At 38.5% G+C, this 14,208-nt stretch overlaps 1 protein-coding gene across 1 annotated transcript; it reads left to right on the top strand.

The window, feature by feature from the left end:
• The first annotated feature begins 1,900 nt into the window (after positions 1–1,900).
• LOC108821195 (uncharacterized protein At4g13230) lies at positions 1,901–3,174 on the top strand. Its single transcript, XM_018594240.1, has 3 exons — positions 1,901–2,057; positions 2,148–2,204; positions 2,778–3,174. The coding sequence occupies exons 1-3, from the start codon at positions 1,965–1,967 to the stop codon at positions 2,997–2,999; spliced, it is 372 nt and encodes a 123-aa protein (XP_018449742.1). The 5' UTR covers positions 1,901–1,964; the 3' UTR covers positions 3,000–3,174.
• Positions 3,175–14,208: the final 11,034 nt, after the last annotated feature.

Genomic DNA, 14,208 nt, shown 5'->3' with positions numbered 1-14,208 from the left:
AGTAATTGCCAAAAAAATGTTTTTTTAATATTATTAACACTGTCACCAGAACACTAAACCCTAAATCTTAAACATTAAATCTTAAAACCTTGGATAAATTATAAATCCTAAATCATAAACACTAAATAGTAAATATTAAAAATACTAAACCTTGGATAAATGATAAACTCTAAATCATAAGCCTTAAACCCTTGGGTAAAACCTACATTGTCCAGCAAGGAGGCAGCTGCCCCCACAAAAGTCTACAAATTAGTCTATTTGTATAAGAAACAATAAGCTTTCCGTAGCATTGTTGGTTTCAACCTTTGGCTTGTCCCCCTAGAGCACAGTTCGAACCTCCTCTAAAGCTACTTATTTCCTTTTTTTTATGTCCCCACAAATTTTTTTTTCCTGATTCGCCACTGCTAAACGCTTAAACCCTTTGATAAATCATAAACCTTAAACCATAAACCTAAACATTACATCTTGAAAATACTAAATTCTTAATCTTAAACCCTAAACTTCTAATTTTTTAACACAGTCAGCAAAACACTAAACCATAAATCCTAAACACTAAATCTTAAACATTATACCCTAAATTCTTTGGTAAACCATAAACTCTATGGTTTAGGATTTATACAAGGATTAGGATTAAGGGTTTAGTATTTTTAAGATTTAGTGTTTATAATTTATGGTTTAGAATTTATCCAAAAGTGTTTCGGATATATGGTTTATAAAGATGGTGTTAAAAAAATTAAATGTTTTTTTTTGGAAACTATTACTATTTTTAATTTATTTTTATCTTTTCTATTTTAAAACATAATATAACCTAGTAAATATTTTATTTAATTTTTTAAAAAATATTGAATATGAAATAACAATATCCAATTGATTGGTGAACCTACAGGTCCACCCTTAGGGGTGAAACGAGGAAAAAATCCAATAAAACAAGAGTTATTCTTGGCTTCAGCAACCAATATGATTTAATTATTTCATATTCAATATATTTTAAAAACAAAATAAAATATTTTCAAGTTATATTATTTTTTAAAATAAAAGTTAAAAACAAATAAAAATAATAGAAGTTGAAAAAAATTGTTTTTAAAAATATTTTGAACATTGTTAGGAAAATACTAAACCCTAAACTCTTGGGTAAACCCTAAATATTTAGATAAATCCTAAAACTTAAATAAAAAATCCTAAACACTAAATTTTAAAAAATTTAAACCCTTAATCATAACCTTTAAAGCCTTGAATAAAAATATATAAAAGTAGTAGTAGTTGCTAAAAAAAATTAAATTACTTTTAACATTATCAGCAAAACACTATATCATATTTAAATACTAAACACTAAATCTTAAACACTAAACTCTAAATCTTTGGATAAACCATAAACTCTATGGTTTAGGATTTATCCTGGGTTTAAAGTTCATGATTAATGATTTATTGTTTTTTTAAGATTTAGTGTTTAGTGTTTTTGATTTAGGATTTAGGATTTATCCAAAAGTTTTTGATTTACCCAAAGATTTATTGTTTAAGATTTAGGATTTAGAATTTAGGGTTTTGCTGACGACATTAAAAATATTAAAAAATAATATTTGTTGTGACTACTATTATTATTATTATTATTATTTTAAAAAAACATAATATAAGTTGACAGTATTTAAAAAAAAATATAAACCTATATATATTCATTATAGGATATAAACTCAAGAATAATTCATTAAATAAGCATCAATTAAGGAAATGAAATAGACTGCAAGGATTGTGTTACGCACAGACAAAGCTAAAAGTAGCTAATCAAAACTGGAACCATTCGATGTTCCGAGTCAAACTCCGCATGTCCCACCAAAAATCCATATGTCTTTTTCACATAGGACTTCAACTCTTATACATTTTTCAGTTTCTTTATAAATACTTCGCGAAACCTCAACTCACTAATAAACTCATCCCATATTTAATCAAAAAAAGAACAGCCCCTAAAAATGGCAAGCTTATCAGCTATTGCAATTTCCCTCCGCAACAAGGCACTCATCACTCCAAGAGTTTTCTCTTCCGTCCCGACAAGACTCATCCATGTAATCTATTTTGTTTTTCTTATGTATCCATGATAAGATACGTGTAGTTAACCTTCTCTGTTCTTGATGATTTGACTAAATTATTCAAAGGGGAGTACGATGAAAGAAGCTTCCGTCTGTGACAAAGCCACCGAGGCTCAACAAAAGGTATCACATTTTCCTAAGAACTTCACCTCGGTTTATATTTAACTTTTTTTTTTTTTATAAACTGGCTTTCAAATATAAATGCAGAAAGAAATAAAAACATTTACAAGCCCACAGCTTGTAAACGTTTTTAATTGGGTTCTCAATTATGGTCGTTGTTTACTTTTCAATTGGGTTCTCAATTATGGGTCTTATGTTCTCTTGTTTAATGGGCTACGCCCGGTTATATTTAACTTAGGAATCAATTGTTTTAATCATACATATTACTGCGCTTGCATATCCAAATTTTAAATATTTTGAAAGTATATTTTCCAAAAAAAAAAAGAAAGTATAGCATCCAGCTTGTGTTTGACTGTGCGTTTATAAGAACCAAACATATTTTGTTTAAAATTTTAAAACTGCGATCGAGTTCGTTTAGAAACAGAAAAAGTACAGAGAAAGATAAAATCAGATGGATACGTATACCATAGAGAGAGAAAAATGATGTATATACATATATGTGTTTGTGTGTGATTTGATTCCACTGTATCGTTTCACAAACGGATTTCAAATAACCAATTTTATTGGATTATGTAGGTGGCCAAGAAGGCGGACGAAGGAGCACAAACCATCTCCGAGGCCGCCGGTAACTTGAAGGATAAGGCGAAGAACACTGCAGAGGAGGCCTGGGATAAGGTGAAGGACACTACAGAAAAGATCAAAGATACCGTCACAGGAAAAACTGAGGAAACCAAGGAGTCTATCAAAGCCAAAGCCAAGACCGTCGAGAAAAGCATGAATACCAAGAACCTCAAATAATAAACATACTGTCAGTTTTAAGTTATCCATAAATCAAATAATTAATTTTAAGAAACAAATCAAATAAAATGTACTTACGTAATGTATGGAGCTTGGTTCAGTATGTTTACACCTGGTTTTGTATTAACAAAATAAATTACTTTATCAGGTAAGAATAAATCTGGGGTTATCGAACATGTGGAAATTTATGTTTGTTATAATATATTCGTAAAATAATAAGTAATAAATAGGCATGGGCACAATATCCGGATCCGAAGTACCGACCCGAAACTGATCCGAAAATCAGGGTCCCGAACCTGATTAGATCCAGGATAAATATCCGAATGGGTTCTGAATTGCTATATCCAAAGAACCGGTCCCAAACCCGACCCGAACCGAGAACCGAGTGAGTACCAGAAAATATCCGAAATGTGAATACATGTATAAGAACACATGTTATAATTATATTTATAATTATTTTAATATTTTAAATTAATATTATAAGTTAACTATAGTAGTTATTTTCAGTACTTTTGAGTATTTTTGGATAAAATATGATAGTTTGGATAAAAGTTTACCCAAAAAAACTGTATATAATGAATATTTTTGTTATTTTTGAGTAATTTAGATACAAAAATTTGAACTGAATCAGGTACTTTGATTACTTTGGATATAAATAACGGAACCCGTTTTAGATACTTTGGTTATTTGGTTATTTTTCAGGTTCCTATGCATGAGAACCGAACCCATCCGGACCCGGAAGGACCCGACTCGAACCCAACCCAAAATTTTATAATATCCGAATGGAGGTTAATTTCAAAACCCGAAAAACCGGATACCCGAAAAAATCGATCCGTATCCGAATGGGTACCCGAACGCCTAGGCCTAGTAATAAGTAATCAATGGCCAACGCTAAGAGCTGGTGCCTTGTGTTTTGGTTTAATGGTGAAACATGCCTCTATGGATACCTTCAAGTTTCGTCCCACGATCAAACTAGAAATTACATCATTTGGGTTCATTTTATGCTAAATGTGATTTGAACATAGGAATAGACTGTATGAATGTTACAAAAGGCTTTAATTACTATTTCTAAATTTATTACTATTCAAATTAGAAAACTATAAGATATAATTAAGTTGGTTAATGGATGCATTTATGAACTTCTTTCTATAAATTTTTGTGTTGTCTTTCAGTAAAAAAATCCAGAGAAGTATCAACCAAAATATTATTCATTATACCATATTTGAGAAGTGATTTTGCTACATGTCTTCTATACAATTATTTTGACAAAAATAATATGACATGGCTATTAAAATTGATGACATGTCTTATAGATTAATATGACATGGACAATTATATTTAATATTAATTTATTTTTTGGTAAACCTTTTAAAATATGGTAATAACTCATATATTACATTTATTGTTGATTTATATTTTTGGACTTTTTAAAATATGGTAATAACTCATAAATCATCATTAAAATAAATATATTCAATTATGGAATTTCAAATTTCGAAATATCATTTAAATTAAAAATATTTCAAAAATATATACATATTTTTAGAAATTTATAAAAATTAAATCATAAAATCAAATTAAATCGTAAAATCATTAATTTCTTATATATATCTACAGATTTTATAAATGTTGTTTAATTTTAATTTTTGACAACTATGCAATTTTACATATTTATTTAATATATTTAATTAAAATAAATAGATAGAAAAATCTACCTAAGATTATAATTTAAATATATACATGCACATTCTTAAATACAATTCAAAATAAAAAAAATTGTTTTTTATCTTAATTTTAAAGTTCAGTTAAATCAAATTTATATTAAAATATTGATAAGAAAAAGAAAATTTATAATATTAATAAAAATTAAATATAATTTATATTTATCTGTTAAAAAATATTTTAAATTTTTTTTACTGCACATGGTGCAGAAAAACACCTAGTTAAAAATGTATTATTTACTTTCAGTTCTGTTTATATTTAATTGGTATCAAATCTATATAGAAGTCAATGAAACCAAGAAGAACTTCCACCGGAAGAAAACAGTCAAGGCAAACCCAACTACGACAATAGCAAGCACTGCACCTTTTACGATCGAAAAAGTCATTCCACATATGAATGCTGAGTTGCGTAAAGGAATAAAAATAACAAAGAGGAAGAAAACGGAGATGACTCCAAAAACTAAGGAACCACAAAAATGCCAAGAAATAACATTCTCAAGGTAAAAACCGCCTCCAACAAAAGAGCTATGGTTATATTCACTATGTATGTGTGGTTGTGGATTTCAACTCTGCTATCTATTGGATTTCAATCCTCTCATTCAGATCATACTCTGTTCATAAGGAATGTGAAGGATAAATATGTGGCTGTCCTCGTCCATGTTGAAGACATCGTCATCGCAAGCAACAATGATGTTGTAGATCAATTGAGGAAGATCTTAAGAAGAGTTGGTCCTCTTAGATATTTCATTGGTTTCGAGATAGCAAGAGCAAGCCAAGGCATTTTGGTTTGTCAACGAAAATATATTCTGGAGCTTCTTGATGAAACTGGTTTGCTGATAAGCTTGTAGTGGCTTTATTAGCTGAGCTGGCAACTTGGAGATACTATGTTTCATCTAGAGTCTTTGCAGTTGAGAACTGGATGAGAATAAATACAGAGTGTGTCGTCTACAATGAAATCAACTTTGTATTTTGGATTGAGTCGCAGAGACTTGAGGAGATTATCGTCTGGGTTAAGCCAGCGATTTCTCAGTTGTTCTTGATACAAAGTGTTATCCATTGTTATCGTTGATTCAATAAAGGAGTGTGATTGAGTTTACAGCGAATCGATAGTTCAAACTCTATCAATTGGTGCAGTGAGCCGTTCGATCGCTGCGACGGTGACGGTGGACTCGGATCGAGTGAATGCGCCAGCGCGACGGTGGTGCTTTAGCTGATTTCGAGTTCGCGTGAAGTGTTGACTCAGACAGTGAGAGAATCGAAGAATCGCATAGTGACGTCTAGATCAGAAGCAATGGCGACTGGATCCATTGAGGTTCCAATCTTCACCGGCGAGGACTTGCGATCATGGATTTCGTGGTTGGAGAAGTTCTTTGTGCGAGAAGATTTCACTGATGACGATGATAAACTTAATTTCGCTCAAAGTTTCATGGATGGTGAAGCTGTATCCTGGTTTCAATGGTGACAATCGTTGTGGTTGTTCAAAAGTTGGGAGGCGCTGAAGGAATCCTTGTGGTTGAGGTTTGGAAAAGATGGCGATCCTGAGAAGATGGAGTACAGTATGAAGAATCAAAGAGAAATCCAGAAAAGTTTGGAAGAGTTGCGAAGCTTTCGTCCTTGGAATGAATCAAAGGTCAAAGGCATTTCTGCATGTTCCAGTTTTCATCCTCAGGGAAGTTTGGTAAAGAAAAATGAGTTTCCTGTGTTTGATGGTTTTATGCCATATGGCTGGATTTGTCGAGTAGAAATAGTCTTCAGAGCTGGCCAGTATAATGAAGCCGATAAGCTTGTTTTGGTTTCTGCGAGTTTGGAAGGAGCTGCTCGGGATTGGTATAGTGAGGAAGTGATCAAGGGTGAATTCATAACTTGGTTCAGCTTTAAGAAAAGACTGTTGGCTCGCTTTTCCACTCATGTTCCTGAGATTGTTCAAGATCCTATGTTGAAGTCTGGGAAACACGTGGTCAGTACAAGCAATGAAGCACTTCAAGCAGCATCTGAGACTTGTTCCAATGCATTACCGGAGCCATCTTATGGCCTTGTGCTGGAGGCGTTACCTTATGAAATGGACAGTGTCGGTTTATGTGTTCAGGATGGGGAAGAACCATACATTTTACAGGTTCAAACAGAGGATGAATTGACACCACCATCAATAGATTCCGAGTCCATACATTATGTACCCAAGCTGGTCAACAAAAAGTTTCTTAGTGATAAAACAAGAAAGCATACGAGGAAGCAACATTTATCTCCAAAATCCTGGCGGTTTAAATATAAAAAGAGGATGAAGGTGAAGGCAAGCAGAATGGGTTGGCTGCAGAAAAGAAAGACACCTTTATTGTTGAGGAGCAATGTGAGAGAGGATGACATACTGGTGGAGATGATTAATGGAATGGATTCTGTTGCCAACTATGTTTCTGGGTCTGATGTTTTGGTGCGGTTTCCCGGTAAGAACGATGCCGGTGTCAATAAGAAGAAAACCAAGAGGTATCATCAAACAAGGGATGTAAGGGATAAAGAAGCTGCAACAGTAGATTATGCAGAAGTGCAACTGTTTACTGATGTTCTTTTGACACATCCAGAACGAGAGCAGATACAACATAGGAAGAGGTGTTACAAGACTTGGCATTTCAAATACAAAGATGAAAGAAAGGATTTTCTGGCGTTCAAGTTTACACAGAAGTCAGATGTAACTGAGAAGTGGAGAAGCTTGCCATTGCATCTACTTGTTCGGTACTTTACACTGATTGATAAGGGAGATTATTTTGCTGTGTGGCATTGCTGGAATGAAAGAAAACTAATGCAGAGCAGAGAGCTGTCTCTTTATCTTAGACCTGCAAACGGGATTATGAAAATTATGGGCTTAGAGATCAAGGCCCTTGGAATGAAACAAGTGGTTGCTATGTTGATACATAAGTGTGTGCGCTTTGGAGTGACGGTTATGTTTGGCAATCGTAGCATGTTTGGCAACCGTAGCGTGGCCTTGGTAAATGCAGAAACACTCCTGACATCAGCATCTGGGAGAGGAGCTTTCACGTTGTTGGTCTTATGGTACATGGTTCCTATTGTTTTTGGTGGAGAGTCGGATCAGTATTGTGGAGTGTCAAGGTTTAATACGCAAGCTATGTCTGACCAGCAAAAGAATGAGAGTTGGATGGATGGAGCATCTACATTACGTGCGTGGAAGTGCAGGCTTCTTAAAAAATCTATAATAGCTTCCTTGGTGTGGCACCGTTGGAAGACTAAATTTATGGGTTTCTGATACAAGATACAAAAGCGTGACATTGCTGCGACAGAAACGTATAACGCAAGCCAAGAGAAACGTTGTAAACCAATAGATGGGTTGCAGGAGATTTCCATAGCTAGAAGCTTGGGGTCAAGCTTCTTTTCAAAGGCGGGGGTATTTGTGACAACCCGTCCCGTGGAACACCTGCCCATGGACCCCAGGTTCACAGCAGATCAATTGGTGACAGCTTGTCCTGTGGGAATGCTGTTAAAGGGTGAGGACCTGGGTTCGAGTCTCACCAACAACCTAATTATGGAGATAGTGAGATCTCATAATAGAGGGGTTGGGGTCGGTGCGCTGCAGCGCTGTGAACCTGGGGTCCATGGGCAGGTGGTTCCGCAGGACAGGTTGTTACAGTATTGATAAGCTTGTAGTGGCTTTATTAGCTGAGCTGGCAACTTGGAAATACTCTGTTTCATCTAGAGTCTTTGCAGTTGAGAACTGGATGAGAATAAATACAAAGTGTGTCGTCTACAATGAAATCAGCTTTGTATTTTGGATTGAGTCGCAAAGACTTGAGGAGATTATCGTCTGGGTTAAGCCAGCGATTTCTCAGTTGTTCTTGATACAAAGTGTTATCCATTGTTATCGTTGATTCAATAAAGGAGTGTGATTGAGTTTAAAGCGAATCGATAGTTCAAACTCTATCAATTGGTGCGGTGAGCCGTTCGATCGCTGCGACGGTGACGGTGGACTCGGATCGAGTGAATGCGCCAGCGCGACGGTGGTGCTTTAGCTGATTTCGAGTTCGCGTGAAGTGTTGACTCAGACAGTGAGAGAATCGAAGAATCGCATAGTGACGTCTAGATCAGAAGCAATGGCGACTGGATCCATTGAGGTTCCAATCTTCACCGGCGAGGACTTGCGATCATGGATTTCGTGGTTGGAGAAGTTCTTTGTGCGAGAAGATTTCACTGATGACGATGATAAACTTAATTTCGCTCAAAGTTTCATGGATGGTGAAGCTGTATCCTGGTTTCAATGGCGACAATCGTTGTGGTTGTTCAAAAGTTGGGAGGCGCTGAAGGAATCCTTGTGGTTGAGGTTTGGAAAAGATGGCGATCCTGAGAAGATGGAGTACAGTATGAAGAATCAAAGAGAAATCCAGAAAAGTTTGGAAGAGTTGCGAAGCTTTCGTCCTTGGAATGAATCAAAGGTCAAAGGCATTTGATACACTAAAAATGAATCCTTGCTACTGCCAAGTTAACAGTTGCAATTGTAGTAATTGAGATTCAAATCCAGAGGACCAGTCTACACTCTAGTTCTATGAGTTCCGAAATCAAGCTAAGAAGAAGATAAAGATTTGGTTTAAAAAGGTGACGTAAAGAACAAGTAAAAAGCACAAGCGATTAATTCAAGTTAAAAGGAGTTAATCTAGGATGAATGCGAGTGATCTCAATCACGACCGAGCAACTATTCAGGTTCGATGCAGTTCTATCTAGAACTCGGAGAACAGGCTAGAACAACACACTGTCGTGTAGTTGATCCTTTCACCGATCAGACCCAGCTCCTAAGATGTCGCTTGGTCTGAGATCTGATGGTGAACCTTAATGAATGACTCCGGTTTGTTCACAATGCACCTTAACATCTACTTTCGTGTGGCTAAGGGTGCAGTGCTCATTCATACAGGATCTAGCAACCTATTACACTTTTGATGCACAGATTTACTTGGGATCAAACGCTAGATGATCAGTTTAACGCATGCATGAAACAATGAATGAATGAAGATTTACTAAATGATAACCTATCTATGCTCAGTCGCGAATGCACTCTATCACCCTAGATCAACAGTCGACTACTCAATCATGATGCAGAGAAGAACAACAGATGAAACTGAAATACTCATGATCAGATTAAGAAGAAGTAAACTAGGGTTCAGGTTGTTCTTCGAGTGAAGATGAGAGCCGTCGCCCTTACAAAAGCTTGAATCCAAAAGTATGAAACTTGTCTCTTGCAAAAACTAGCGTAAGTAAAAAATAGAAAATAGATAGATGGCGTTTTTATATGGAGGCGCCAATCAGAAGAAAAGAGATTAGGGCAGCAGGGCTTTAATTCCCGAAATAGGAGTTTCCATATTCGTCTGGAACAATCTCCGGATCACTCCGTCTGCTTGTTCCGCTTGCGATAGAACAGTCTCGGGACTGTTCTCTTGAGTGTTCTCCGCAGGAATGCTCCAAAAGGACTTCTTTTCATCAGGCACCTTCTCTTCTTCCTTCTACTAACTCCAGACCTGTAAAAGGTCAAAAAGGACTAGACTGACACGAATTAGTGACTTGAAACAAATGAAAACATATATACAATGATGTGAAAAACACCATATATCAATTCCCCCGGACTTAGATCCTTGTTTGTCCTCGAACAAGGCAAGTACCAAGAACATGGAGAAAGGTTTGAAAGCGTGGGAACTCGCTTATTCTCAGCAACCATACAAGCTGTAGATTAGGACCACACACACTTACTGAGAACCCCCTGATCGCTGTTCGAAGATCGGCTCCTTACTCTACATCTCAACCTGAAAAGGCAACACTTTCGAGACAAAACTCCTTATGTTCAATTAAGATCAGCGTGAGCTTCTTGTCACAGGCTCTACTCAGAGAGAACGGGCTAGGTATAGAACATGCTAACTTTTATGGTGGAGTTCAAGAGTATTTAGGGTTTACCAAGAGCGGGTGCAGGATATCGCACAAAATGGTCGTGAGAGGACGGCTCCATTGAGGTCCACAGTCCTTACTCATCTCTGCCAATCGGACTGCTCTCCGATAGATCGATCATAGGACTGCTCTGCGTGATTCATCTTCCCCTTCAGAACACTTCACTGAAACCACCATTACCTTCTCAACTTCCCAGTGGCATGCATCATAGATTCTTCCCCTTCTCGTCACCAGTAAATCAAAGCAAAAACAATTTTTTTTTTTTTAAACTGAAATACAAAATGCTGGGGTGACGAGCAAGGAGGTAACAAGTGATGTACATGATGCCACTGGTGATTCATTCTGCTCTGTTCTAGCCACTTACTTCTTCGTTGTTCTCTATGGTATCAGAACAGGCACCTCGGTTGTTCTCTTTCGTGCCGGAACAAGCGCTCCGGTTGTTCTGCCTGCTTCCACTGTGTGAGCATTGATGAGTAAGAACTGCGTCGATCCTTTCCTCTCCGACCTTTTTGCACATATCTGCACATAAAGTACTAGAAAAGCAAATGCATGAGGGTGGAATAAAAGGTCTGGGTTCAAGGTGGGAACTAGCTAAAGATGAGCTAGCCACTCAGGAACAGCAAAAGGGATAAAAATCGGATAAGAAGTCCTGAGTGTAGTTCTCATTCTACCCTGATCTAGTGCCCATGACAAGAAGAATTAGAGTCCAGATTAGGTTCAGATAAAGTGGAGTTAAGTCTGCCCAGTGTAACCTGATCGGTATAGAACTTCTGGAGTGTCAAATGAGATAAGTCAGGGTGTTCCAGGTCCATGTGTGAGTCTTTCATCACTGCTAAGGTCACTGAATAAGAAGGTTAAAGCACGAGGTGGTTAAAGAGCATCACAAAATAAGGTCCTGATTCCCACAATAGTTTTGACTGACTCGATCCTAAAAACTGACTCGATAAAAACATTAAAATGACACAAGGACTGACTCAAAAAGCACACAAGCGAAAATAGTACAATCGCTCCCCCAGACTTAGTTCACACCATCCCTGGTTGTGAAAATAAATCAGTGGAAGCTCCAAACAGAAGCAAATAACATAAATAATAAATAGTTCAGATGGATATGACAAGGGATAGAAATAGTCCTTTCGGACTCAGTCTGAATCGCCGCTACCGGAGTGACCAGCTGTCCTCCTGTTCCGCGGCAGTCTCTCTGCTCCAGTCGATGTTCCCGCGTGTTCCTTGCCTGGGCGCCTTGTTCTCTGCGGCGTACGCTCTTCCTGCACTCCAATGCAGCCGCCTGTGATCGCCTTGAGTATCCTCTTCATGAGGCTGTTGTTCTTCTTCTAGGAATCAACCATCCAGCGTCTGTAGGCGTGATCATCGGCCACATCGGTGAAGTCCTCCAGGTCATACTCACCATCAGCCGGTTGGGGCACATGCTCCACATCATCCATGTCATCGTCATCGTTCTGTACCGGTGCTCGCGGATCATCGCAGAGGTGCTCTTCACTGAGTGAGAACACAATGTTCTCCAGGGACAAGAAGTCTGTGAACCCATGCATAGGGAGCTTGCAGTACAGGGGGTTCCCTTCTTTGTCTTGGAACTTGTAGGTGTTCTCATCGCGCAAGATATGGCATGCGATCAGGTAAGGGGTATCAATGTACTCCATCTCAGAGACAACCGTGTAAGAGCTGAGGTTGATGTTGAAGCGCTGGAACAAGGGAGTGTGCAGACTGCCGGAACGATCCTTCTTGTCATCAGTCTGAATCAAGGTATCCTTGCGCTCTGCGAACATGGAGATGAGATGGAACCCTGGGTTGGTCTTGACTTCCTGGATCGGAGTGATCTTCTCTCTGCGCATCTCGTCCTCAAGACCCGTGTAGAGAACCTGGAGCTCTCCATTCGTGATCTTGGAGGTGTACTCCTTCGCGAACAGGACGTTGGAAACGATCTTGGCAATGATCCGGATAGCAGGGTTCCGGATCTGCGATTGGTAGGCCTTGCGAGAGGTGAACTTGCCAGATGCAATGAGGTCCCAGAAGGTGTCAGCCGGCTTGAACTTCTTCTCCACTGAAACTCCCCTTGGCGTGTCCGCAATCTCGAGTAGCTCGTTCAGATCGTGAAGGGAGATGGAGCAGAACTTGCCATCGGCCATGAAGGAGAAGAAGCAGTTCTCGTATGTAGGCTCATTGGGGTTCAGAAAAGTGATCTGGCACGTCGCGAGCACTTGCCTAACCAAATCCGGGTACAGGACCTGGGCTTGGAAACAGATAGGCATGATTCCCATAGCCTGCATCGTATCGAACACCTCTGTGTCAAGGCCGAGATCACCAAGAGTATCCTGGTGAGCGAACCGCGTGGGTAAGATCTCCGCTTGAAGGAGCCGGTTGTATCTCCCCGCTGACTCCTTGTCCCATCCCTCAGCATTGTAGTCAAGGAGCATCGGATCATTGAGGTCGATGGGTTCGCCCTCTTTCTTGTTCGGCCATGGGTAACCAGGTGGAGCTCTCACGGCTGGAGAAGCTGTGCTCTTAGCGGTTCTAGCGTTTCTCATCTTTGGAGGCATCTGCAAAACAACAACAAAACCCAACATCAGCACAGTTCGTCGGTTGTTTTAGCAACGATGGAACAATCCAATCTTCTTGTTCTATCCAAGTCCATCGATTACTAGACAACCTACACAAGCCTCAATCTCAACAGTAGAAATCGCAAAGGCCAAGAATCACAAGCAACAAATCGGTTCCTCTTCCATTGAAAATCAATCATGAGTTCAATCCTAGTAGCAAGTATACTATCAAGAGCTACAACCTAGGATGAAATCGCAAGCATAAAGGAAAGAGAGAGCCCAAGAAATCACTCCCAAATCGCGATTTGCATGCGCTAAAGGGGAAGAGTTCTTGTCCGATTACCTTTATTGGAGAGGTGATTCCTGCAAAACAACCCAATCTCAAGAGAATCCCAGGAGGTTAGAACCAAAATCGATGAGAAAGAGAGAGATGAGTGATCGCGATTTTAGGGTTCTAAGGGGGTGGTTTGCGGCGAGAGAGATGAAGTGGGGAAGTGGAGTGTTTGGGTCTTAAATAGGTCCATCAAAACCGCTTCCTCTTCTCTTTTTTTTTATTATTTTTTTTTTGGTTCGAGCACTTACCTGGAACAATCGGCGGAACAACCGCTGGAGTGTTCTCCTGGAGTGATCTCGAATTTTCTTGATTTTTCAACCTGCAAGTTAGTTCCTAGAAAGAACAACAAAGACAAAAAGAAAACAATATTTACACTCACCAGTGGGTTGCCTCCCACCAAGCGCTTGTTTTCTGTCACTAGCTTGACTTCAATGAGCCGATTAGGCTTGAGGGGGATCGCTTAAGGGTATCTCTACACCTTCAGCGATTGTTGTGTCAGCAAGATATGGCTTAAGACGCTGACCATTAACAACAAATTCTCCACCTCTTATGTCCAGCAACACAACAGCTCCGTAAGGGCGAACCTCCTTGATGGTGAAAGGTCCGGACCATATGGACTTAAGCTTTCCAGGGAACAGCTTAACCCGTGAATTGAAGAGTAAGACCTGATC

The sequence above is a fragment of the Raphanus sativus genome, chromosome 8, assembly GCF_000801105.2.
Source record: "Raphanus sativus cultivar WK10039 chromosome 8, ASM80110v3, whole genome shotgun sequence".
Lineage (NCBI taxonomy): Eukaryota > Viridiplantae > Streptophyta > Magnoliopsida > Brassicales > Brassicaceae > Raphanus > Raphanus sativus.
This window is presented reverse-complemented; position numbering and strand designations above follow the sequence as displayed.

Bases quoted from the DNA above. Each gene is read 5' to 3' on its own strand.
- LOC108821195 (XM_018594240.1), top strand. From the start codon at position 1,965: ATGGCAAGCTTATCAGCTATTGCAATTTCCCTCCGCAACAAGGCACTC. The intron at 2,058-2,147 runs GTAATCTATTTT...AATTATTCAAAG, and splicing joins TCCCGACAAGACTCATCCAT to GGGAGTACGATGAAAGAAGC. The intron at 2,205-2,777 runs GTATCACATTTT...TGGATTATGTAG, and splicing joins CCACCGAGGCTCAACAAAAG to GTGGCCAAGAAGGCGGACGA.